This window comes from Juglans microcarpa x Juglans regia, chromosome 1S (assembly GCF_004785595.1).
Source record: "Juglans microcarpa x Juglans regia isolate MS1-56 chromosome 1S, Jm3101_v1.0, whole genome shotgun sequence".
In the NCBI taxonomy this organism is placed as follows: Eukaryota; Viridiplantae; Streptophyta; class Magnoliopsida; order Fagales; family Juglandaceae; genus Juglans; species Juglans microcarpa x Juglans regia.
This window is the reverse complement of record NC_054595.1, coordinates 19,361,662-19,387,950: the sequence shown is the minus strand read 5'-3', so window position 1 is coordinate 19,387,950 and position 26,289 is coordinate 19,361,662. Positions and strand designations below refer to the sequence as shown.

The following is a 26,289-nucleotide window of genomic DNA, read 5'->3' as shown; positions in this document are numbered from 1 at the left end:
GACTAAGATCCAAAGGATCTGGAGGTGAGTCCAATTGTGTCTTGTGTATGGTGGTTAGAGGCTGAAAAATGCACCAGAGCGTAAAAAAGTCGCACGACTTGGGTGATGTGTGCAGGTCACGCGACCTGCACGCAACAATTTAGCAACTCCTCCATCGAGGTTTTAAAGATCAACAGCTGGCAAGCACAATAGCGAGGTGTGTGTGGTACTGACAGCAATCCGACGGCCGAAAAGTAATGGATCAGACATTCTCGATCTAGGGGAATAAAAGGAAAAAAAAAAAACAAATTGATGAAACAAACCAAAGAAACTAACTGGAAAAAGCTACTATGTAGCGACTAAGGAGGAGGAGAGGGAGGAGGTGCTCCTCCCTTCCCTCCAGCAAAGGTTTATGGTAGAAGTTTTGGTTATTGTTGGACAGGGCTATGGGTTATATAAGCAAAGGAAAAAGTTTGTATTCCTTTGAGTTAATAATTAACATTGTCAGATAAAAATAATTTTATGTTGAGAAGTACTACAGAGACAAAGAGATCCTACAAAAATAATCTCACAAACTAACGAGTCTACTTTACCATAAAAGTATTTTTGTTAAAAATTAAATTTAACGTATCATATCAAGACATGTTAATTTGTGGAATTACTTTTGTGGGATTTGCTTGTGATTGTAGCACTTTTTTAACTAAATAAAAATGAAGCAACTTTTATTGCATTTATGGATTCTAAATTGTTGTATGTTAAGTTTTCAGAAAGGAAAATGATTTATACACAACATTTTCTACAACACACATTTCACAACAATTTGTTAAATGTGAGATAATTTTGTAAAACACTTTATAAAAGTAACATTACTTTTACAAAAACACCATTATCTTACAACATTGTTGTGAAATGTGTTGTGTGTATATCTAGAATTGAACTCAAAAGCAATTTGAGCATGAAACTCAATAGTGACTGGTTTAAACATCATGGCTTAGAGAAAGTAAATATTGGGTGAGAAAATGTAATCATGCTTAGATCTCTTGTATTTACAAACAAATTTTTACAGTTTGCATTTCCTAATCGGATTCTTTTTGGGTTACCGTCATCTATAGTATGGATCACAGGGATTGAATTTCATAAAGATGATAACGATAATGATACAGAGGATATAATAGATAGTTAGATCGACTTCTTCCTCTTACTATGGAATTAATAAAGGATTTTTTGCTTTTGTGAGATCCTTTTTGTCGTATACTTTGACAACCTAATTAGCACAGTTCACATGGGATGGGCATGCAAACATCATTCAGAAATGAATTAGACCAACTTCAAGGCCAATTTAATGTTACATGCATGCAAATTCAGTTCCTTGCATCTGACAAAAGATAATTTTTACATACAGCGAAAACATGTAAATGCCCTGAAGAGTTTGGCTATAGATTGCTTTATATATAACAATGCTCGATCTACATATAACTGGAAAGCAGGTGATAACTTAGATATAGGGCAACAAAATTCTTAACTACGTATCGTCTAATTGAGCAGAATCAATTGATATCAGCAGGAAATGACAGCCAGAACTGTACAAGGAAATTCTACATTTATACCCCATCAGCTTTGGAAAATTTTGACTTATCCACTTCTTCTGAGCTATCGGCCGGAGCCTTCTCGGATGAGTTGAGATCCACTTCTTCTAAGCTATCGGCCGGAGCCTTCCCAGATGAGTTGAGATCCACTTCTTCTAAGCTATCGGCCAGAGCCTTCTCGGATGAGTTGAGAACCAGTTCTAAGCTATCGGCCGGAGCCTTTTCGGATGAGTTCTCAACTTTTTCACTTTCTGCAGCTGATGAACACACAGGCAAATCCATGTTCGCTGAAACATTGTCTGGCACAGTTTTATGAACCGGTGAAGCATCCATTTCATCAACTGCATCAGGTTTAGAATCATTTGTTTCCTCAGTTGCTACCAAGCTGCCAATTGGACCCTTCTCAGACAAGCCCTCGTTATTTTCACCCTCTGCTGCTGCGATACTTTGAGACAGACCCAAATTTTTTAAAACATTTCCTGACACAGTTTTATCAACCGGCGAAGCATCCATTTCATCGACCGCGTCAGGTTTAGAATCACTTGTTTCCTCAGTTGCTACCAAGCTGCCAATTGGACCCTTCTCAGACAAGCCCTCGTTATCTTCACCCTCTGCTGCTGCGATACTTTGAGACAGACCCAAATTTTTTGAAACATTTTCTGGCACAGTTTCATCAACCGGGGAAGCATCCATTTCATCGACTGCGTCAGGTTTAGAATCATTTGTTTCCTCAGTTGCTACCAAGCTGCCAATTGGACCCTTCTCAGACAAGCCCTCGTTATCTTCACCCTCTGCTGCTGCGATACTTTGAGGCAGACCCAAATTTTTTGAAACATTTTCTGGCACAGTTTCATCAACCGGTGAAGCATCCATTTCATCAACCATGTCAAGTTTAGAATCATTTTTTTCCCCAGTTGCTACTAAGCTGCCAATTGGACCCTTCTCAGATAAGTCCTCAGTATTTTCACCCTCTGCTGCTGAGATACTTTGAGGCAGATCCAAATTTCTTGAAACATTTTCTGGCACAAGCCCACAGACCACAGCCTCAGACAATTTTGATTCCTCCACTCCCACTGAGCGGGAAAATGGAGCTGTTTCTGAGTTCTCAATATTTTCTCTCTCACGCACCATGGAAGACGAAGGCAGATGAATGTCTTCTGACATATTTTCCCCTTGCACAATCTCACAAACCTGAGCTTCAGATCTGTTTGTTTCCTCCTGTGCCACTGAGCTGGCAACTGGAGCCATATCAGAGGAGTCCTCAACCTTTTCTTCCTCAGTCACTTTGGAAAATGAAGCCAGATTATTGTCTTCAGAAATATTTTCTCCATGCACAATCCCAGGAACCTGGGATACATTCATCCGGTCATTTGATTCCTCCCCTGCTACTAAGCTGCCAACTGGACCCTTCTCAGATAAGCCCTCAATATTTCCAACTTCTGTTGCAGAGGGACTATGAGGCAGATCCATGTTTTCTGAAGCTTTTCCTGGCACAATGCCACAATCCTGAGAAACCATAATTTGATCATCCATTTCGGCTTTGTATCCTTTTGATTCCTCCAGGGCTGCTGAACTACCAACTGAACACATATTGGAGTCCTCAACCTTTTTCTCCTCCAGGGCTGCTGATCTACCAACTGAACGCATATTGGAGTCCTCAACCTTTTTCTCCTCCACCATGGTTGATGAAGGCAGATCAATGTTTTCTGATATATTTTCTTGTGGCAAAGTCCCACAAACCTGACACGTACATATTAATCAGCACAAATCAGTGACAAAAAGGAACCCGAGCCTCAGCTCAAGATGTGACTGTAGTCATGGATGGGTGCAGTAACTAACAACAATAAATACCAAGATTATCAAAGAGAAGAATCATTAAAAAAAAATCACGTAGCAAAAGCCATTTTTGAAGCTAGAATACTGTAAGGCATTTTATCATAAATGGATATTTGTAGCTCAATAGATTCACTTGTAAATTTAAGAGACAGTTCGTACAAAAAAGAAATACGGTGTTGATTGTTTCTCAAAAAGGAAAATCATTACCAAATGCATAAAAACTGGAAGCAATACATAGTAAAATTACTGTAAGCATGATTTTCACACTCTAAAACGGTCTAGTCCTCCACTTTGATAAAAGTTAATGCTTTTTGTGGTCTGAGTTGGATTCCATAGAATAACTTTAATCCAGTAATTTAGACAGCCCTACTGGCTTTCAAGATCAAGGTTCGAAGTAAGGAAAATTTTTCAAGGATTTTTGGTTTTGATTTATATAAATATCTTGCAAAATCCCACAAACCTGAGATGCACCATCTCTACCACACATCTCAGCTTCAGGACAAAATGATTCTTCCAGGCTGCTAACTGGACCCTTCTCAGTCAAACCCTCAGTTTCCTCTTTCTCTGTTCTTAAAGAAGATGAAGGCAAATCCATGTTTTCTGACACAGTATTTTCTGGAACAATCAGACAAGCCTGTGATGCCTCCATTTGATCACCCATTTCAGCTTCAGAACCATCACTTTCCTCCAGTGGAACCGAGCTAGTAACTGGATCCTTGTCAAAGCTGATCTTTTTGTCCTCTTCCTCCAAGGGAACAGAAGGCAGAATCACATGTTCTGATATACTTGCAAGTAGAAGCCCACTGTGCTCAGAAACATCTATTTGTTGAGCCTCTTCAGCTTCCAACTCTTTTGATACATTCACTGTTTCTGAGCTGCCAACAGGACCCATCTCTGATAAACCATCAACATTTTCACTCTCGGCTGCTGATGGACATATAGGCAGATCCACACTTTCTAAAACGTTACCTGCCACAGGTTCATGATCCAAAAAAGCATCTGTTTGATCATCCCTTTCAGGTTTAGAAACAATTGATTCTTCCATTGCCATTATGCTACCAACTGGACCCTTCTCAGATGAGCTCTCAGTATTTTTACCCTCTGTAGCTGAGGAACATTGAGGCAGATCCATGTCTTCTAAAATGCTCACCGGTGCAGTCCCACAAACCAGAGGAACATTCATTTGATCATCCATTGTAGGTTTGGATCGTTTCGAATCCTCCACAGCAAATGAGCTGCCAAGTGGACTCATATAGGTGTCAACCTCCTTTCCCTCGGTCACCAAGAATGATGAAGGCAGATCACTGTTTCCTGATATGTTTCTTTCTGGAAAAATCTCACAAACCTGAGATGCACATATTGATCACAACAAATCTATCAAGTGGCAAAAACATACTTGAGCCTTTGCTCAGGAGGCAAGTGAGTGGATCACGGATGATATATTATTAATCTTTTTAAGTACAGTAAAGATATTGCAAGGCATATAATGTTTATTATAATCAATGTTCTTTGCTCTATTTATTCATTTGCAAATTAAATATATTTGTTAGTAAATAAGTACAAAGAGTAGCAATCATATTAGAGAAGATATTGAACTTTCTCTAACATACATACTTATGTATGTGTGGGCATAATTGTGAGTGTTGTGCGTGCGTGCATGTGTGTGTTTTGGAGGGTGTGTGGGTGTGTGCACACGCACTATCACCTATTTTCTTAAAAAACGAAAGCGTTTTGATAAATTTCTCTAATCGTAATGTCAATCCAGAAGTCCATTGGCTTTCAAAATCGACATATGATTAGACAGTTTTTTAAAGGGACTCAAACTGTTATATTGCTAAATTTGGCAGTCACACTAACCTGAGATGCGTCAGTTGCATCACTCATCTCAGCTTCAGGACATTCCGAATCCTCCGGTAGTGCTAAGGTGCTAATTGGATCCTGCTCAGACAAACCCTCAGTTAGGTCCACTTCCATATTGCAAATCCCAGCACAGTCAGCCCCAGAACTTTGAATTTCTGGCAGCAACGGAGCATCATTAGCATTAGCAGATGCAACCACTGAGTGCACAGTCTCCAACCTAACTTCCCCTTCTTCACCAACACCACATGGAACACCTGTTTGACCCTTGTCAGAGGGAGTCTGATCTGATTTTGGAGTACCATAACCTGATGCAGTGCCAACTGGTTCCTGAACATCTCCAGCATTAATATCTTTTTGGGGAAGTTCCAAGCCCTCTACAATAGCTCCACCAGAGCATTCGGTAGCTTTAGCTTCAACAGAAGGCAAGTTGAACTTATCAGAAACACTCACATTAAAATTATTAACGTCGGAATATTCTCGACTTAAAGGAAGTTGTGTGGAACCTTGAAGACTTTTAATGTCTAGAGGAGAAGATTTGGGAGACTCTTTTGGAGAAGGGTCTACATTGTTTTCAGAATTACCCTTGGTTACACCAGGATGCTCCACCACACTGGAATGATCACCAATATCATCAGCTGTTATGGGACTCGTGGTATACTCAATGCTTCTGACATCACAAGGAGAAGATTCTTCAACAGCACTCTCAGTTTTGTTCCCAGAATCAATCTCAGTCTCAACCACATCAGCAGCCACTACTAAGCCGGAGTTATCTGGAGTTTCCAAAATAGGTGAGGTGCCTCTAAGATGATCACCAACATCATCAGATTTTCCTAAAACTCCAAGACCTTCGGGGCAGTTAATATCATCAGAAGACCCTGGTTTTTCAGTAGAATCATTATCAAATGCAACAGGAGGCTCCACCTCTACTGGACATATCGAAGATGAATACACCTGATCGCTAGAGGCCCCAGTGCTAAATCCAGGAAGATCACTATCCTGAGGTGTTCTCGGGCAAGCATCAACATTCTTTTGGCCAGCATTGAGAGGAGCCGCACAAATGCTCTCTGTTTTATTTGGCGAAGTTGAGTTTTCATTAGAAAGCTGTCCTGAATCTTCCACCTCACCAATGGAGACAGAAGCATAATTGTTCTGAGGTTGGTCTCCATTGGTCATGGGAACAAGGCTCTCACTCACAACAGAAGCCTTGTCTTCGTCGACTTTCCCCTCACCTTTAGTCGCCAATTGCTCTTCAACAAAAGCTGGAGGTGTTTTTTCCATGGTTGGCAAAGCTGAACATGCTTTATCCTCCGACCTCTCAATTTTGGTTACCTCCACTGAGGTTTTACTTGATACAGCTAATTTTGGGGGATCCCTCCCTTCACTTCCAAATGACTCAACAATTCGAGTTTTTGGAGAGCAAGTTCCTGAAAAAACCTCCTTCATCACACGAGCAACATCATTCACATTAGCAGTCTGAATTCGACCTAAAGCAGACGTCTTATCTGAAGTCCCAGAACCACTGTCAAGCTTTGCTGATGAGCTGGTTGGCTGCTTATTTGGGGTAGCATTGGCTGATCGCTCTTTTCTTTTTGGATCATGAACAGTTAAACCTCCAGGTGAATGGACTTCACATGCTGGAGCTTGAATAACAACGCTTGGTTCCTGCACATCAGTTCCCTGCTTACCTCTCAGGGAAATGGCTTTAGTCCCCATCGAATCCCCAGATCTATTCTGTGATTGCAGACTTGATTTTTGATCCTGACTAAGCGAACCATCAGGAACAGCAGGTGCTGCTAGAGAATGTTTCTTTCCTCTACGCCGGGTTGCCTCTACTCTGGCTGGAGTCTTACGACCTTGCCTTTTGTTTTGCATAGGTTCAGAAGGGCAAGGAGGGATAGATTGAGAGGCTGGGGCAACATAAGCATAAGAAGCAGTTGACTCAGGATTAGGAGCAATCTTGGCAGCAACATTAGGCACTGTCATACTGAGGCCTTCCATGGAAGGAGAGCTAGAGAAGGAATCAGCTGGAAGACCAAAAACTGGAGCTGCAGCATTCGAAGCTGACACCACCGGATGGCTTTTATCCTCTGAACTATAGCTTTTTATCGTCTCAACAACAGTATTACTTGATAGAGTTACACTTGGAACAACCCCACCTGGGCTATTCCAAAGCTCACTAAGTTTCGGTTTTGACAAAACATTTTCAGACAAAACCTCAACTGGCACGGGTTGCTTCTCACACACACCAGTATTTTGAGTTTTCCCTGAGGCATTCCCTGCACAAATTTGACATCCTTCAATTTCTCTAGCCAATAAGTCATCCTTCACCATATGTGATGTAACAATTTCATCGACTTTTAAAAATGCATAGTACTTACCTGGCAATCTGGCAGCATTTTCTTGCATTGTTGATGAACCTGTTATCTGCTTGGCTTGGGCAAAATTATCCAGCTGTTCAATTAATTTTTTATCCTGACCAGAAACACCATCAGGTGGATGACATGTTTGCTCCTGGACAACAGTTGTCGTTTCATGAGCATTATTCTCTTTCTTAATAAGCTCTGAATAACCAGATTTATCCTGTGAATGTGCATTTGGTTTTGAATCCTGGCCAGCCAACACACCTGAAACTGCAGGTGAAACCATTGCCGGTTTCCTCCCCCTACGCCGAGGCACTCCTACTCCACTTGGCGTCTTTTGGCTTTGAGCTCTAATTTGCATGGGTACAGAAGGACAAGGTGGGGTGGATTGAGAAACCAAAGAAGCAGAAGGCAAAGGGGGGATTGCCTGAGAATTCAAAGCAATCCCCACATCAGAATGCTGATCAGTTCCAGCGGAACATGTTAAGGCAGCAGAACCAGGCAAAGAATCTGAAGTATGGTCAGATATATTTCCACTCATGGCAATGGCTTGACTCCCAGATGGATTTAGGGCTTGAATTTGTGATTGCTCATTTAGTCTTGGATCAGGACCAACTAAACCATCAGGCACAGCAGGTGTTACCAGCCCTGGTTTCTTTCCCCTACGCCGGGGGGTTTCGACTCCACTTTGAGTTTTCCGACCTTGTCCTTTTACTTGAATGGATACAGAAGGGGAAGCAACAGTTGGTTCAGAGCCAGGAGTAACAGGAGGTAAAACAGTGGCAGGCTGAGAGCTAGGTGTAATCCCTACACCAATATGATGCATGGTTCCACTTGTACCCTCCCCTATAGTAGAACCAGGTAACAAATCAGAACCAGATATTGTATTCGTCATTTCGACAGGCCCAGGAGGTGCTAAAGGAACCATGGCAACTGGCGACTTATCCAATGTTGCTCTTTTCGGCCTTCCTCGGCCCCGTTTTGAAGGCAGTGTTACCTCTTTGCTCTGCTGCAAAATGGGAGGCTCCCCAGATGGTGGTGGGGGGGGCAGTGGGGTTGGAGCATGAGGTTCAAAGCTAATAACAGCCCCCACAGACCTACTAGAATCTATTGCAAACTTTGTCTGCATCCCTTCTTCGTTTGGTTTGGGAGATTCAGGGGAGTCGACCTTACAAATCTTCTCAAATTCCTCTTCAGTCCATTGCTCTTCATAAGAACGCACCTACAAAAATACCAATTTCAGAAAAATGAAAATTCCCAATCCATTCAAAGGGACACAATAGTCTATATATACATGTACATACTAGCATATAGCAGGAAACTACAGAAAACGCATGCTCAAATTATGCTTATCAAACATGATCAACAAACCTCTCTAGCCCGTTTGCCCCGTCCATAATGTTGAGTATCAAGGCCTCCAAGATAACCACTCTTCCGCTTTACCCCGACGTTAGATACTACCCCAGCCTGTGGCACTTCAAATATCTTCATTGCTTCACAAAATTCTTTCAAGTCGTCATCTGTAACAAGGCGAGCAGGTGGGAGAGGTAAAGGATCAGAAGCATCCATCCCCTGTCCACATACCAATTTCTTCCATGTCGCCTGCAGAGATTTGAAGTTCTTGTAAGTCACTTCATTAAAGAAGCAGCAATTCAATTATTCACGGATATTTAAACAGCCAAAAATCAACAACAGAGACAGCCTTAGTAGTTAGTACATATGCATGCATGCATACCATCTCTTGCTCCCGCCTTTGTTTGTCAACTGATTCAAATACATCAATCTCTGATTCACTGCCAACACAAGATAGTCATGAATTGTAGGCTATAAAGTTAGGATTTCAATAATGCAGGGAAGGGGGGTTCTCAGGAAGGGAAGACATAGTGACAATTTAAACAAACCAAAATGTAAGGCCATTATAATCTCAAAAGCTGGAAAAGAAAGTCAGGGCATTATGCAAAAGCACAGCGATGGAGAACAATGACATAAATACAGCAAAACAGATTATTATTTAAGTCCATCAAATTTGAATCCAAAGCAATAATCCTTTCCAGTTGCAAAATTACCTAACCGATTTGATGTGCTACAAATTTCTATAATGGAACATGGTGGCTTGTGACTTAACAGTATATATGCCCTAACACAGTAGATGGTTAAATACCCTGGGTTATGCCAAAATCAGTGGTAGATTTACTCGCACGTTGGACTAGACTTCATTCTTGCTCTCAAGTGGCAGCTGCGTGGAAGATGATTCCTTTGTGCATTATGTGGTGCACTTGGTTGGAAAGGAATGAGAGGTGTTTTAATAATAGGGAACGCAATGTTGAAGAGCTCTGGAAATTTTGTGTTCCTTGTTTAGTTGGTTTTCAGCTATTGTACTTAATGGAGGGGCTGTCCATGAGTTTTTGTCCTCGTTTTTCTAGTATATTTAGGCGTTTCTTTTGTATACATCCTGTGTACATGGGCTTCGCCTATTGCATTTGAAGAATAAAATTTTTACTTATAAAAAAAAACCAGTCAGGAATTGTTGATAGCGTTTGTTTCTTTTATTAGGTAACCGAATAATGGGAATATGCACTCATCTATTCACATTAACTCCCTGACTGTTGTTTTTAACCATGGTGGACATGTTCCACAATAATGCTAAAACACAAATAACGGCTTCTGCAGTCTCATAAATATCCAGGCATTTGAAATGAGTGCAGATAGAACTATTGCATAACTAAAAATAAGATAAACCTGCGGGCTATGATATCATTTAGGGCATCATCATCTAGTACAGGTGCAGCTTCCTCTTTCTTACACTCCCGCAGGAGGGACTCCAAGTACTCTCTCCGATCTTCAGCACTGTGATAAAGAATTTGTCATGGAAACTACAGAACTAGTTGGAAATATATGCTGCAAACTTCAGCTAAACAAATATCCAAATTAACCTTGTATTATTGTCAAAGAAACCAGCAGTAATGCTTTGATTCGCAACTCCCAGTTTGTGCTCAGCTGCAGCTCTTACTTGTTCTTCAACGGTTTGGACCTTGTCACAAAAAAATGTGATATTTAAATATAAAACCAAAAAAAAAAAAAAAAGATTCTATTTGTAAGACTCTTTATTGATACACCCAAAACACTGCTGATGTGGAAGGCATCCACATTAGCTATCATAAAAAATATTGGCACTTTGACCTTTTTAAAATTGTAATAGGCCCCACAGCAAGTAGTGTGTTTACACACTGGCTTGTATGTAGCAAAACTCTTTAATATAATTTAGGAAAAACATAACATATACTACAAGGAACTTGAAAAACCATGGATCTAAATATTGAATAATTTAGTTAATTTAGTTCCACATTTATTAGTCCAATTATCCAAAAACCAAAACGAAAATGGAAATTATTAACACAGCAGAACAACCAGGAGAGGTGTAAAGGACCACAAACTAGAAGCCCAATTGTTAAGCAGAAAAACACCTTTTTTTTTAATCGGTAAATAAGATCTTATTCGTCATAAGAATAGGCAAGAGCCCAAGTACACGGGGACATATACACAAGCGTCGGCTATGCATGATGTTCTATTGAAAACAGAAAAACAACTCTCTCACTGATGGTTCTTCCCGGTGACTCTCACTAGCAAAACCAACTCATTCTCTAAGTCATTCTCCTTTGGTGTCATTGGCTGGGAGTTTGTATTCACATATCAAGCACTTGAAATGGGTTACCATCAAGTTGAAGGTATTCAATTATTTGGTAGGGCAAACAATTTTAGCATTGTGTATTAACGAGTGGACCATGGAGCAAATTCACTCGTTTTCAGAGCCTCGGAGGGGAATGTAGCGTTTTTGGTTACCATCAACCATGAATGCCCTTATCCTAATACAAGAGAAGAGTCTATGAAGTCTGCTAGAGTAGGAGACAGAATCTTTATTGCCCGAAGTTGTTCCAACAAATGAGGCAGGTATTTGGCTGTCACGGATTACGGAGGTGGTGGCAAGAGTGGCTTTATCGCCATACCAGATGGAAGAGATACAAGGGATGGAGAGAATTGGTGAGGCACCAAAAAAGGTAGCAGTCTTTTTCAACTTGTCCCTAGGCTCCATGTTAAGGTATTGAGTTGCCATGGAAGCTTCATGGTGGGTTGATGTGATACTCCATACTGATTACTGACTGATAAGTGTAGGTTGTGTATATCCCACATTGCTTGGGAATGAGAAGTTCTTGCTCTTTATAATGGTTACAAGAGGGCTCCAATTGTACCATCAACTAGTCCATTTGGAGTGTACGCCCATATGTGGCTCAGGCCTCCCTTGGGGTGTTACGGTTGACACTTTCAGCAGCAGAGTCTCGAAAAGGGCTGCGATAGCAACTCTATTCAGGATGGCTGGACAATAGATGTATGCCAATGCTCTGCTGGGGCACATGATGGCAACAGTCGTATGCCATGGCTGGGAAAGATTTTTAGAAGATTTCCTAGACTTGACTCAAACCACTTTCCCATCCTACTGGATAGCAAGCATTTTTAGAAGGGTAAAAGGTACTTCAAGTCTGAAAAAAGTTGACTAAAATCTTTGGGGGCTTTGTGGAGATGGCAAAAGAGGTAGCTTCATACCATGTTCAAGGTACACAAAGTTATGTCTTGAACCACCAACTCAAAGCTTTAAAAGCCGAGATTAAAGTTTGGAAAAAGCAAGTGTTAGGTAATGTGGAGACAGAAGAAGCTTTTTCTAGATGAACTTAGTACCCTTGAAGCAATTGAAGAGGGAAGGGCATTAAGGCAGGGGGCTTGCCCTTCTGGAGGACATTTGTTAGACCCGTGCCCTGTGGTTGAGGGATAGCGACAGGGGTACAAAGTTCTTGAACGCTGGCCAATTAACATAGACAAACTAAATCCATAGACATCTTGAGTGTGAATGGATAGATCTAGCCAATCACCAAGAGATAGTAATCACATAGTACAGTTCTACAAGAGATTAACCCCTAAGGGTTGGCTCAAGTGGTAAAGGCCTTAGTATGCTCCCTCCAGGTCTAAGGTTAAAAAAATCTTAGGTGCAAACAATTTCTAGTGCCATCGGACTGGAGGAACTTCCCTTGAATGACCCAAGGTGCACTTGCGGGAACTCCTAGTTGAGGGCTTGTGCACCCCTGGGATTAGTTAGGACTTTGCTCTCGGAGACCCGATGCCAATCAAAAAAAAAAGTTCAAGAGATTGCACACAAAACTAGAGACATAAGTTTTATGGCTTGGCTTCTTTTTTACCCTATCAAAAAGTTGTATGGCTTGGCTTCCAAAGCATTGGGAAGCAAGGAGGCAAGTCCGTTGGAAAGGCCCTTTAAAAAAGTAAAGCTATGGAGATAGGCAAATAAATGAATGGGGACAAAGCTCAAGGCCCATATGGCTACTCCATGTCTATTTTCCAAGCTTGTCCGGTTTTGGTGAAGAAAGACCTAACAAGGGTTTTTGTGATTTGAAGTAATCTCAAGTTTTAAGGTCGGCTTGGCTGTAAAACAAGTTTGGAATGGCTAAAGGTTTTCAAAATCAGTATCATTATCAAGATTTAAACATACTTAAGCCAATGCAATTAGTTAAGAATAGAAGTTTGGGCAATTAAGAATAGAAAGTTCATGATATTAGATAATTTGAGCAGAAAAAATGTTCAGAATTTTGGCAATGAAGCAATCAGCAAGCATACATGAGAACAAAATCGATATTTGTCAAGAAAAATTATCCACCTTGGCCAAGTTAATGCAGAGAATAAAGCAGCACAGCATTACTCATCTAGATTAGGAAAAGAGTACAACTATGTGGCATCACCAGTGTCTGAGAGAGCTCATCAACAATTTTTACAATACTATCAACGGGTTGTGCCAAATATTGTGTACTACCAATATAAAATAAACCACAAACCTCTAAAACAATGAGCAAACTTATAATCCAAAAGGTAATGTGACAACATAACCGAAAGCAAAATTACTTACAGTTTCAAATCGAAGAACAAGCACCTCTCTCTTCTGGCCAATTCTATGAGCCCTTGCCTGCGCTTGCAGATCAACCTGGTAATATGCCAAAAACACAAATAAATGAATAAATAACCAGCTTTAAATCCCCCACTATACGATCATCCAGACAAACAAATCAAGGAACAGAAATGTGTATAGTGCCTGTGGATTCCAGTCGGTGTCGAATATAATCACAGTATCAGCAGCTTGAAGATTCACTCCAACACCACCAGCTCGAATACTAAAATCCCGGATCAAAATGTCAGTTTCAGCCTAAACATGCATAAACTACTCATGCACACAGCAAGTACATCATAGCTTGTAAAATTTCTTATTTCATTTTTGGTGACAAGGTGCATCATAGCTTGTAAAACTTCTTATTTCCTACAGCCCTGCCACACACAGTAAAGAAGCACAAACTAGAACGATGAAGTGCCTAGAATTTATCGGACATAAATTACAACCTGAGCAGAAAAATAAAAAAGGGCGAATCCTGTCGGTTGAACAGATCTATAAGGGCACCGCGATCACCCCCAGATGTATGCCCATCCAATCGAAGGTACCGATATTGTTTCAAATTAAGATATTCCTCCATGACATCAAGCAGCCTAGTCATTGTGGAAAAGAAAAGAACCTGCAACATTTCGAGTTCATGTCAAAGCTATAAAAAGCATTGATTTCTAGCATGTTAACCACCTTCCTAACTAATAAACTCAGAATCATGTTAAAGAAAAGATAGGTACTTGAATTCCTATATATAAAAAGACAGTACTGGAATAGATAAATCAGCCCAAGCTTGCATATGGACTGTTTTAAGAATGCTTCACATCAGGATTGCCACCAGAAAATTTAATGGTGAAGGAAGGAGGCAAAAACTAATGGGAAATAAATATATTTTAATCAACAACTCGTTCACTGTTCTCAAATCTCATCTAATTATCAAATTGAAAAAGCAATAAGGATGGTCAACAAATATATGTAGTAGCGTACAAGTAGGAACATGAAGCATGCAAATCAACTTGTTTAAGATAATACTATAATTTAAAAGCATATGTTCCAAGTAAAAAAAATCAAATAAAAAAATCTAAGTGCCTAATGCTGAGGCAAGAAACGCAATTGACGACACGACTTAAAGGAACAAGCCACAAAACTTTTTAAAAATAAAAAATGTAAATGCTCCTGAATACTGGGATATGTGTGTTTAAAATTGGCATAGGGAACTATTATAACATATATTGTCAGAAACATATTTAAGAATACCATACCCGATGATCTGTTGCTTTAAGTTTGGGTAGTAACCGATCAAGCATCTCAAGCTTCCCACACAGTCTAATAATCGGTGGCAGATAATGCTGAGGTATTAAATTATCAACCTAAAAACCACAATCTAACATTAGGGTCAAACCAATATGGGCAAACAATAGAGACAGAAATATAAGGGCTTGAAATCTTGGGGCCTCTTAAGAGATTAATGGATATGTAAAGGGCATGCCTCCTCTGCATGAAGCTGACTGAGATATGGATGATTGCATATATTGCGGAGCTCCATAACAGAGTTGTGGACAGTTCGAGCCTGAGAAAATTGAGCCTTCAACATTAGAGTACATAATGGTAGTCATCTGAAAGAATTAATCTATAAAAGTTGCTGAGTAGAAAAAGAGAAGAAAAAGGACAGCAGTAGATAGAAAACATAATGAACTACAAAGAAAACCTTTGAAGCTCCAATAGAACCAAGATTTTCTTCGACTCTCTTCATCAAAAGCTTCTGATATGCAGAGGCCTCACATCTTATAAGTCTCTCAACCTTTTCAGGCAGCTGATTTTCAACCTACCAAAACAGAAATTCAGGACGCAAGAATACTAAGATATTAGAATCACTTCCATAACCACCATAACCAAAATGGCTGTAGATTAAAAAAGGAGGGGGGGAAGACTCTTCACACTTGGTTCATAAGCCCTGATAAGGGAAATGCTTTACATCATGCGCTAAAAATGGGTAAAATTAGTGTAATAATTCCAGTTATAAGATCACTGTCAACCAACAATATCATTGTAGGGCAGATTTGCTTCTAAGATAATCCATCGCAAGGAAAATTTATAAATCAGTTTTTAACAGTAATATCATCACAACATCAATAATTCACTATATTTACAAAAAAAAAAAAATCAGTAAAATAAGACTATCAGTATCCGGTCTGACTCTGCAATATAAGAACAGAATACACTGAACCACTAGTACCACAGCATTCTTATGGACATAAAGGATGTGTCGCAGACATGGAAAACGTTAACTTCAATATTCTATGAAATATACAACTACATCATAAATCAGGACCACTAGAGCCATCGACACAGTGCCCTGCTTCATTAACAAGAATCAACTCCAATGCATCAACATATGGTTAGAAAACCTCCCAACAACTCAATGTGATTGCTGAGCGTGCTTTATAATATTAAGTACCTTGTGTTTCAGCCTCCGAAGTACAAATGGCCGAAGTACTTGGTGAAGTCGGTTTATGATCAAAAGATTCTCCTCCTCAGACAGTAAGGCCTTGTCACATTGCATGCATCATCAACCATTAGAGTTCCAGAAGTTAATGCAATAGAATTTAAGAGAGAGAGAGAGAGAGAGAGAGAGAGAGAGAAGGGGGGAGAGAGTCAATGTCTTAAGAACAGAGGCATAATGCCTTACTTCATCAGGCGAATTATCACCATTACTCTGAAACGGTTTGTTGAACCATTGAGAAAAGTCCTCCGAAGAATTAAAAATATTAGGCAACAAGAAATTAAGTAGTGCCCACAATTCCTCAAGATTGTTCTGCAAACAGAGAGAGACAGAGACATAGAGAGAGCGATAACAAATTAGTCAACAAACCCTATAAATTATGATGTTTTAAAAAAAGCAAAAACAACAGCAGCAAAGCAAGAGACACACCGAGCTCACACACATGATATTATAATAAGTATATTTCTTATATTAAAGCAGACTAAGAATGGAAAGGAATAGCCCCTGACCTGTAGTGGAGTTCCAGTTAACAGCAATCGGTGAGAGCTCTGATAGTGCTTCAATTCAGCATTCAATTTACAAGAAGCATTCTTTATGCGGTGACCCTCATCAATTATAATATAATGCCAATCTATTTTACTTAGTTTTGGTCTATCATGCTTATTCATCAGATACTCATATGTTGTCAAAAGGACATTGAATTTCCGATGAAAAATTTTTTCCCTACAAATACAAAGGAACAGCTGAGCCCATAAACAGCACATAAATGATCAGATAAAATTTCGAAAAAAAAAAAAAACCCAAAAGGGCAAACAGTAGTCTGCATTCACAAGTCATTACTTAAATAGTCTACGCCGCTCCTCAGGAGGCCCAGCATAGACGATTTTGAGTACACCAGGGGCCCAGAAGTTGATTTCTGACTCCCATCCAGGTAGAACTGAAGAAGGAACCACCACAAGAAAAGGCCCTCTATCATTTTTGGTTTCCATGAGGTAACATATTAGAGAAATAACCTACGAACCAACAATTGAAATTGTTAATACATATACAAACATGAGGTGTAATAACTAACTAAAAAATAGACTACTGCCAGAGTATTACAGCTTCAAAACCAGAGCATACCTGAACAGTTTTACCGAGGCCCATTTCATCAGCAAGAATTCCATTCAAATGGTTGTTGTAAAGTGAAACCAACCACCTTAGTCCATTCATTTGATACCTGAAGGCAAAAAACTGAAGTCATAAAGAACTCAAACCCACAAAAAAACAATAAAGAGCAAACTTGCGTGTGCACATCAACAGCAAAGAGCCACCCCAAAAAACATCAACCAAAGAAAAGCCAAGCTAAGATACATAAATAGAATTAGAGAGTGCACATTTAACTTACTCCCTCAGTTTTCCTCCCAGAAGGGAAGATGGCTGCTCGGCAATGTTCTCTTTTATACTGCAGCGATCAACCAAGATAGTTAGATTTTTGGCAAAAGTATATTACAAATTATTAACCAAGAAAATTGATAGCTAGATAAGCGGCCTTGAGGAATCCAGATTTCACAAGGAAAGATAAAAATTCAAACTGTATGGAAAAAGAGCAAAACTTTCTGAGGACAAAAGGGAAAATGAAAAGGAGAATGAAGGCTGACTTATAGCCACTGCTGAAGGACTATTACAAGTTGAAATAATCCAATATTCAGCAGCAAGCAAAGTGACAGCAAAAGCCAAGTATAAGATAAAAAGGTAACATAATACCTATGAGCCATCAAATAGTACTTCTCATTGCTTTCCATATAATGCTGCAAAACAAATACACAATAACAACATCAGTAAAAACTGATATAAACTCTATTAAGTTCACAAAGAACAAACTTGCCTTTGCTTGATCACTTTCGTCTTCATTTTCAAAAATACTTTCACTCTTCTCAACAACACTTGCAGTTCCTATCTCATCCATATCATGCTCAAAGCGTCCTGCCACAGACTTAGCCTCCTGCAGCTTGGATCCAAGCTTTTGAAGATACTTCTCCGTCTCCTTGAGAAGTTGCTTAACACGATCTGATTTGGCATCCTAACACAAGCCTTGACAATGTTACGCAAGACGAATAAAATGATCCTGCTGCCTTAACATCCATAAAAAACCTAGCAAGAGTAATCAAACCTGCACCATTCGCAGATAACCCTCCACATCATTGATCTTCAATAAGTTAATCTTTTCACGCTGGATTCTATCAATCTTTTCCCGATGAATGCGTTCCTTTCTTTTATGGAACTCCTTCGCATACTTATTAAAACCTTTCCAACGTTCTCTCCTAATTTTGAATACATCATCGAGTCTTTCCCTAAAGTTCAGGTTATCAAGTGGGTCAACAAGTGTACACATTGTGCTAAAAAAGCACCATGATTAAGAAACACATGAAGAAACCAACAGTTGCATCATAAGATAAAATGTGCAAACCAAATAGTCTTGACTGAAGAGACAAAATGCATACTTGTGAACTTCAATCTCACTGAAGAACTCCTTTTGCCTCTCACGAATTCTCTTTTGTCGCTCTTCCTTCATTTTCTGCTCAAACTTTTCAATTTGTTTTATCCTCCTACCATGTTTATGTTTCTTACACGATTTCAAGCGATCCATTTCAGTTGTAATTGGTTTGAAGAAATCATTCAGAAAATCCCTGAATGCAGCAAAATAAATTTAGTGTCAGCATAATAAAGAAAATAAATAATTTTTGTAAGCAACTTAAGAAAGCGCCATTACCTCCTGAGACGGCGTTGAAGATCCAGCAGTTGCAGTTTTTTCAGTTCTATGACACTTTTGGTTTTTGCAGATATATCTTCAGATGAGCTCACGTTTTCCTGCACCATAAATAACATGGGCCAAATGCAAAGTCAAGTATTTTTACAAAGATTGCCCTACTAACAAAGCATATTTTCAATGCATTCTGCTTAGCAACATATATATATATATATATACATACATATGTAAATGTATATGTATGTGCATATATATGTGCATAGTACATACACATTTTTTTAATCCGCATATAAGAGAAAAATAGGCATAGCTCAAGTACACTGGACATATACAAGAGCAACACCTAAGCATGATTGTGTAGGGATACAAGAAAGTCATGAATATTCTGGTCATTAAAATCTATTGCAATTGACCAAGTATTAAAGAACAATGTTCTAAGCCCGTCCATTGACCGCCTACAATCTTCAAAACTTCTTTCATTCCTCTCCATCCAAAGGCACCACCATAGACGAGCCGGGGCCATCATCCAAATTGCTGCAATTTGTGAATTACCATGAAGCCCTCTCCAATTTGGTAGAAAATCAACCGCCCTTCTCAGCATCACCCAAGCTAACTCCACTCTAGGGAATAAGTCATTCCATAGAGTCATGGTAATTTCACAATGAACTAATAAATGGTCAACAGGCTCCCCACTCTTTTTGCGCACACAAACCAATCCATAACAATGATTTGGCATTTTTAGATTGTCCATTGCAACCTCTAGGGGTTGGCTCAAGTGGTAAAGGCCTTGGCCTTGGTGGTATGCTCCCTCCAAGGTCTAAGGTTCGAATCCCAATGGGTGCAAACAATCTCTGGGGGTCATCGGACTGGAGGATTTTTCCATTGAATTACCCGAGGTGCACTTGTGGGAAACTCTTTGCTGAGGGCCTATGCACCCCCCCCCCCCCCCCCCCCCTCTTCTCCCAAGCAAAAGACCTTCCTTTTTAGATAAGTAATAAAATTTCATTAAGAAGCGCAAAAGGCACAACCCAAGCAAGAATTAAGTATACAAGAGAGACGTCTATCTAGACTAGGAAAAAGATAAAAGAAAGTCACAAAATTCAGCCTATTAAAGTCTACAGAATCTGTGCAAAGGATAGAAGTATTGTGAAATAAAGTTTTGTATTCCTACAGTGTCAGTTCACTGTCCTCAAAATCTATATCATTGTTTCCTCCAATACACCATATGAAGCAAGCAGGAACTATATTCCACACTGCTTCAATTTGTGAGATGCCACCTAACAACCTCCAAGAGTAAGAAAGGTTCACTCTTCTTCTAGAGGTGACACAAGCCAAACCAAACCAACTGAAGAAGTCATTCCACAAAGCACTAACAACATCTCAATGGAGTAAAGATGATCAACAGACTCTTCACTCCTCTTACACGTAGAACCAATCAATCAAACAACACAGCTCTCGAAGGGACCATAGTCTGCCGCATGCTCATCAAAGGAAAGAGGTTGTTATTTTGAGGAATAAGACCATTATAGAAAGAGTGAACACTAAAAATCCCTTTCTTGGAAAATAACATATAGATCTGATGAAAAAATTAGACTAAGGACTGGCTATTCTTTCACAAAGGCTAACCCTTCGAGCCAGCAAAAGATCCTTTTAATCAGGTAGTTCAAGGCTACCATTGCATCAAACATTGCCTAAAAGCCTGAAACCCAGCAATGCCAAAATGCCTCTTCAAAGAAAAAAAGCCCAGTCCTTTAACACTATGAACCCAAGTTGATAAAATTGAAGATCTTGTTCCATTGATCTACAGATCAATTATTTGGCACTAATATCAATAAAATCTTGTTTACCAATCAAAAAAATTATCCTGCACTAATACTAATAAATAAATAATTAACAATCAATACCATTCCAAAGACGGGAAAATAACAGAGGCATCTTTAAAGAAGTAACCAGAATTCTTACTTATTAAAGAAAATGAAGTAACCAGAAAAGTTAACATCATCTTTATCCATGCTTATTGATGCACAAGCACCAATGTACAAGTTTTATAACAAACCTTTAATTTGTGAAAACAAGTGGCAATTCTTTGCTTTGCCTTTTGCTGTTTCAGTGCCCAACTTTGCTCAACTAGGAGTTTCTTTTTCTGCTGATCCATAATCCATTTTTCTGACATGGTGTACTTCGGAGAAGGTGACATATCAGCAAATACTGACTGATCTTCCTCATCTTGTTCTGCAGGGAAGAAAAAAAACCATTTTTTATAGGTAAAAAATACCAAATTTTAGCATGTCATCAATAGGAATTGTTTTGTGGACCAATTTATAGCCATGGTTCTTACTTTTTGACATCACATTGGCATCCTTCATTTGAATTGCAGTTTGATGATCGTTGTCAACTCCTGAAACAGATTTCAAATGCTCTTTTAGTGAAAAAGAAGATGAATGATTATCTGCACATCCATTACAAGTACCAAGGTTTTGAAAATGACTAGGATTACCATCTTTTCTTTCTGGCATGGATTCATACTGAGGAGAAGGGGCCAGTAAGGGACCTCTAGAAACTTCATTATGAATGCCAATTCCAGTCCAGCTACTTATCTCTGGGTTCATATGCTTATTGATGCCCATTGTAGAAGCAGCTAGGTTAGCTCTTCCAACTTGCTGATGGCCAATCTCAACATCTTCCACAGGATTACTAACAGCAAATGCCCCCCTCATATCGAAAGAATCTGGGTGCTGTGATCCCATGCTTAGATATGCCTGTGAAGCTGCTATTTCCTGACTATGTGTTACAGCCTCAGGTTTTCTCGCAACTATAACATGTTTCTTTTCCTCTGCAAGTACAGAAATGTCAGAAGTTGGACCATTTTTGTCCTCTGACACTTTTAGACTCTCACCTTCTTTTGGGAAGGAGTCAGCCTCCATGAGTCTTCCAGTAGATGAGGCAACTGGAGGGATTATATCAGTTTCCCTTGCTGTGTTGAGCCTTACAAACGGCATCATAACATCAGGATTGCTACTTGGCTCATTCAAAGACTGAGCTTTCCCTTTATGGTCAATCAGCTCCTTGCAAGGTCCATCTGTATTGCCACCTGAATTCTTCCAAGTCAATGAGTGAAGACCAATCAAGAAAAATTAATAAATATTAGTTACCTTCTTTAGGGAAGAAATTTCCAAGTGCAATTTCAAGATGCAGCTTCTTTGGCAACAAACCATTTCTGCAAATAGAAAACCACTGCTTATAACAACCTAACTTTGAAACTGGAGAGTTTCTATAAGGAAAAGCAAAAACAAATGCTAAAGAAATGCCACCAACCTGAATGCTAAAAAGACAAGGCACTGGGCTCTAAGCTGTTTCAACTGTTGTTCTCTGAAAGGCATGCCAGAGGCCATGGGAGCATGGGGAAGTGGAGCTTTCCCTGTATCTCTAGTAGCCCCACCCCTAAGCATACTCATTTCAGAAACACTGTTTTGCCTGCCACTCTATTGACAAAAACATTAAGTTATGCTGGCAAGTTGGTGCACATGCAAAGCTTTTATGGTGGAGTTAGATATGATGATACATGAGGGAAAATTTTCAAACAACATCTACATCAATAAGATCACAACACAAAAACCAAGCATAAAGAAAAGAGTGAGCCCACTAGGAATTAAAAATGACCATAAGTAAGATTGACTTGTGGGCACTAAAAATATGTTGAGCAAAAAGAAATCAACTGTAATAATCTTCTAGAAACAAGTATTATTTGAATGAGATCTCCCTTCATCTCTTTTCCTGCTCCCTCCATCCTATAATGGGAGTCTTGCTTTAAAACAGCAACAAGTTAAATAGAAAAGAGTCGGTACACTACTTTAACAAAATACCTAAAGAAGATGAAGACAATAAGGGTTTGACCTTTTTGAAGTGTGTATCTACATACACAAAAGGAAAATAAGATACATTTTAGGCTGGAGAGCATATAATCTTCTTTCTTCCTACACCATTTCTTATCACTGAAGACACTTTTTTTATCAGCAAATAAAGATTTTATTGATGAGGAATAGGCATAGCCCAAGTACACAGGAGACACTTAAAAAGAAGTACAGAAAAAATAAATTGTGCAACTTAGACTGCAGTGAAAGAGGGGGTCTAACATTATCACACATTGCAGCAAGAGGAAGCTAAAGTAGTCGCCAATCCCTAATAAATACAAAAATTAAGACCTAAAAGAGTATTATGTGGATCAATCCAATAAGTGCCTCATTCCCTCACAAACCAAAGAGCATAAAATAGGACTTATCAATATAGCTCAATTCAATTCTATGAATCGTAAGAACATAAAAGTAAACATGTATCTTGAAAATTTGCACTTCCCATTCCCAGCACCATACAAGCATATTCGTGGAAAAAGTAATTAGAAAAGAATGAAATTCTAACATAATAGTATTTGGTCATCCATTTCAAAAGCAAGCTAGAACACTAAATGCATAAAGATTGAACAAGAGAAGATGCAGATAGACAAATTTGAAATCAAATTCCACGTCAATATAAGTCTATGTGAAATTAGTGAAAAGACAAAGGGAAGGAGTAAGGCTGGGAGGCAGGTCACCCAGACCCACCCAACCTGCCCAGTGGACTGAGAGGGCAGAATATAATTTGTTATTTGGTTAAGCGGGCAGGTGGCAAGCCCACTTAACCTTCATGTAAGTTCTTAAAAAGAACTACCAGCCAGCCGACATGCATTTCTCCTCTCTTCTTCTTATTCCAGGCCGAGAGACCCATGACCATGGGTGGTCGTGAGTCTCTTGAATTCCAGCCCAAGAGACCCACAGCCATGGGTGTCATGAGTTCCAGAGTCAGAGGTTTGGATCTATGGTTGTTTGTTGTTTGGATTTTGGATGCCACGCACAGAGACAGATGGTCGCTTCGAAGGTGGTCTTGTTTGGCTGGAGTTTATTGGCGGGGTGCCAAATGGAGTTTTGAGTAATCCGCCCGCCTGTTCAGCAGGTACAGGTGGACAGGAGGTCAGCACAGGGCTGGGGTTTTCATTTTCCACCTCGTCCGGGTAGGGGAGGGTGCTAACCGCCTTTTTCTAGGAAAGAGGGGAGAAAAAATTTGAACAGGGTTTCCATCCATTTCAAACAGAATACAGCCCTACAATATAGACAAATAACTTTGAACTAGCTTTTGATAAGACCTTAGAACTAACTTCCCATCCATTTCACATTTAAAATACATATAAGACAATATAGCAATGCTATCTTCGTGACCGCAAAAACTTCCGAGGTTAGGAAAATAAAACATTCTACAGAACTAATATACAAAACATGTTAGAGAAAACTTTAGGAAGACTATATAATTCACTCAATAATCCAAATTGCTCCTACAGTCAACTTATTTCATTTTCCTTTTTTTTTTAAATTCACTGAGAACAAGAGAAAATGTGAACATAAAAGAGGAGCACCTCAAGAATTTTTTTTATAAGTTATCAATGATCTTATTAGAATTGATAAGGCATAGGAGCACCTCAAAGGGCAAAAGAGGCTCCCACAGCCAACTTTTCTAGCATTCTCATTGTGATGATTTCCCTAAATTCAAATACACCAAATTTGAGGAATACATATGGATTAACCAATATGCAAGCTTTGCATACCAGCCACCTAATATCACAGTTTCCACAACATCAACAGGCAGATTTTATCCCTTGTTTTTGTCATGCAAGAGGGCCAGTTGCTAAATGAAGAGTAAAACTATCAGTCCCAGTTCAAGAAAAAGCTCCCACCAAACAGTTTATGCCTTGTTTCAGTACTAAAAAATTCTTGACCTTCTAGGAAAATTTTTCATTTTCCATCCAAGCACTTTTGAGCACCAAAGAAGTTTTCATCTCTCAAAGAGAATTTATGTATTTGAAGTTGACATCCAAAAACTATTAGTCTTTAAGCAAAGAAACTGCCAGAGAGGACAAAAAACCATGAAAGAAAGAAATATAGATAATTCTTCTTCTACACCATAATCGTGAATAGAAAGTAGGTGCCTGAACAACCTTGTTCGCATCGACTGATATGTTAGAACTTCCTACTCCAGGCCCCAAAGAACCACTGAATTGCATTGGACTTGAGAATCCTGGGTCTACTGCCGGATAAGAGCTAGAGGCAACAGGCATCCCTCCCTGAACCTTTCCAAAAGCACCTGTGAAATTCCAGCAATACTTCATAAGAGATATCATTATTCAGTCCCAGGACAAATTTAGACCAAAATCTTCAGCTCCTAAATGGGCAATTTTCAATCCCAAATATTGGGGGTAAACCAAAAGAAACTATATTACTCCAGAATAGACTTTCTGACATAATTTAATCAAGACCAACATGAACCATCCAATATCATTAGAATTAGATTATTTAACATGCTGGTTACATGATCCTGAATAAATTTGAAACATTTCCAGATTTTCAGTTATAAAACTTAGATGTATATTTTTTCAACGAATTTAAATCCATGAAATTGACACAAGATATTTGCATCTCCTTACTTGTTCCAAGAGACGGAGCTGTTGACTGCTGTGTCGGAATCTCTGCTGTCATATTACCAGGAGCAACATTAGAAGAAAACCGCATTGAATTGCTTATATTTGCCGACTCCATCTGCTTTTCTATCATATGCTGGCCCTCTTGCTTGGCTCTAAGCGTTGGTCTCATGTTACCAGACAAAGATGCAAAATGTTCCATTTGGCCACTACTTGGAACCACATTAAAGTTGGTATTCTCACCCCCTTTAACTGAAAGACTCGCAGGTGGTTCAACCTTGTTCATCTTCCCCTTCCTTGGATTGACAACAGCATTTCGAGTATCAAGTTTGTTATCAATATTCTGTTCCACTTGTAATGATGTATCTCCCCTCTTCCTCTTTGTGGTGACTTTTTTACCATCTCTCTGCTGCCTTTCTTGTGATTTTGAGTTGGCAGACCTAGAATCCAAACTACATGGGCTTTCATGATCAAAAGACTGACTATTCCGATGAGCCACAGATCCTTGATAATAATCATGTCCTGCACTGCTTGGGCCAACAGGTGGCCTGTTTGAAGTAAATGGGTCAACTTTAGACATCTCATTTTCGGCCAAGCCCACTTTTGAATCTTTTGCAACCCCGCCTGGTTGTGATGACCCTAAATAGAATTGTTCCCATTTATAAACGGTTAATCCTAAATGATGCACCCCAGTGTAAGCAATTTTAACATCAATACCAGTTTGAATACAAGACTTTTACCAGCAAACTGAGCAGATGTTGAATCACCCATTTGATTACCACTGGTCAAAGGAAGGCGTGATAGCTTCAAAGCTTCAATGTCAAGGCCATGTTGATCAATAACAGTCTCCATGGCCCTAAAAAAAAAAAAAGTGTTGGAAGAAAGAAAATGAACCGCATCGAATCAATCAAGATTAAGCACTTGG

General features: G+C 39.4%; 1 protein-coding gene across 6 annotated transcripts in view; it reads right to left on the bottom strand.

Annotated features, from left to right (window-relative positions):
- Window positions 1–1,452: 1,452 nt before the first annotated feature.
- Window positions 1,453–26,289, bottom strand: part of LOC121246750 (chromatin structure-remodeling complex protein SYD) — a 34,507-nt gene continuing 9,670 nt past the window's right edge. For 2 of the 6 annotated variants that reach the window (XM_041145007.1, XM_041145008.1), the window contains exons 4-37: window positions 26,105–26,220; window positions 25,371–26,003; window positions 24,885–25,030; window positions 22,178–22,344; window positions 22,015–22,079; window positions 21,360–21,953; window positions 21,201–21,260; window positions 20,919–21,094; window positions 18,866–18,963; window positions 18,597–18,782; window positions 18,266–18,446; window positions 17,981–18,175; window positions 17,860–17,903; window positions 17,501–17,557; window positions 17,236–17,332; window positions 16,954–17,126; window positions 16,623–16,836; window positions 16,300–16,425; window positions 16,069–16,158; window positions 15,319–15,435; window positions 15,100–15,180; window positions 14,873–14,980; window positions 14,072–14,241; window positions 13,770–13,848; window positions 13,587–13,661; window positions 10,555–10,652; window positions 10,361–10,468; window positions 9,357–9,414; window positions 8,993–9,223; window positions 7,640–8,843; window positions 5,259–7,537; window positions 3,862–4,746; window positions 1,740–3,305; window positions 1,453–1,691 (exon numbers count right to left, since the gene is read on the bottom strand). In XM_041145007.1, coding sequence (XP_041000941.1) covers window positions 1,581–1,691; window positions 1,740–3,305; window positions 3,862–4,746; window positions 5,259–7,537; window positions 7,640–8,843; window positions 8,993–9,223; window positions 9,357–9,414; window positions 10,361–10,468; window positions 10,555–10,652; window positions 13,587–13,661; window positions 13,770–13,848; window positions 14,072–14,241; window positions 14,873–14,980; window positions 15,100–15,180; window positions 15,319–15,435; window positions 16,069–16,158; window positions 16,300–16,425; window positions 16,623–16,836; window positions 16,954–17,126; window positions 17,236–17,332; window positions 17,501–17,557; window positions 17,860–17,903; window positions 17,981–18,175; window positions 18,266–18,446; window positions 18,597–18,782; window positions 18,866–18,963; window positions 20,919–21,094; window positions 21,201–21,260; window positions 21,360–21,953; window positions 22,015–22,079; window positions 22,178–22,344; window positions 24,885–25,030; window positions 25,371–26,003; window positions 26,105–26,220 — 10,588 coding nt within the window. In that variant the 3' untranslated portion in view covers window positions 1,453–1,580. The remainder of the gene's footprint in view (window positions 1,692–1,739; window positions 3,306–3,861; window positions 4,747–5,258; window positions 7,538–7,639; window positions 8,844–8,992; window positions 9,224–9,356; window positions 9,415–10,360; window positions 10,469–10,554; window positions 10,653–13,586; window positions 13,662–13,769; window positions 13,849–14,071; window positions 14,242–14,872; window positions 14,981–15,099; window positions 15,181–15,318; window positions 15,436–16,068; window positions 16,159–16,299; window positions 16,426–16,622; window positions 16,837–16,953; window positions 17,127–17,235; window positions 17,333–17,500; window positions 17,558–17,859; window positions 17,904–17,980; window positions 18,176–18,265; window positions 18,447–18,596; window positions 18,783–18,865; window positions 18,964–20,918; window positions 21,095–21,200; window positions 21,261–21,359; window positions 21,954–22,014; window positions 22,080–22,177; window positions 22,345–24,884; window positions 25,031–25,370; window positions 26,004–26,104; window positions 26,221–26,289) is intronic. The other 4 variants (XM_041145011.1, XM_041145010.1, XM_041145009.1 and 1 more) reach the window with 4 other exon arrangements.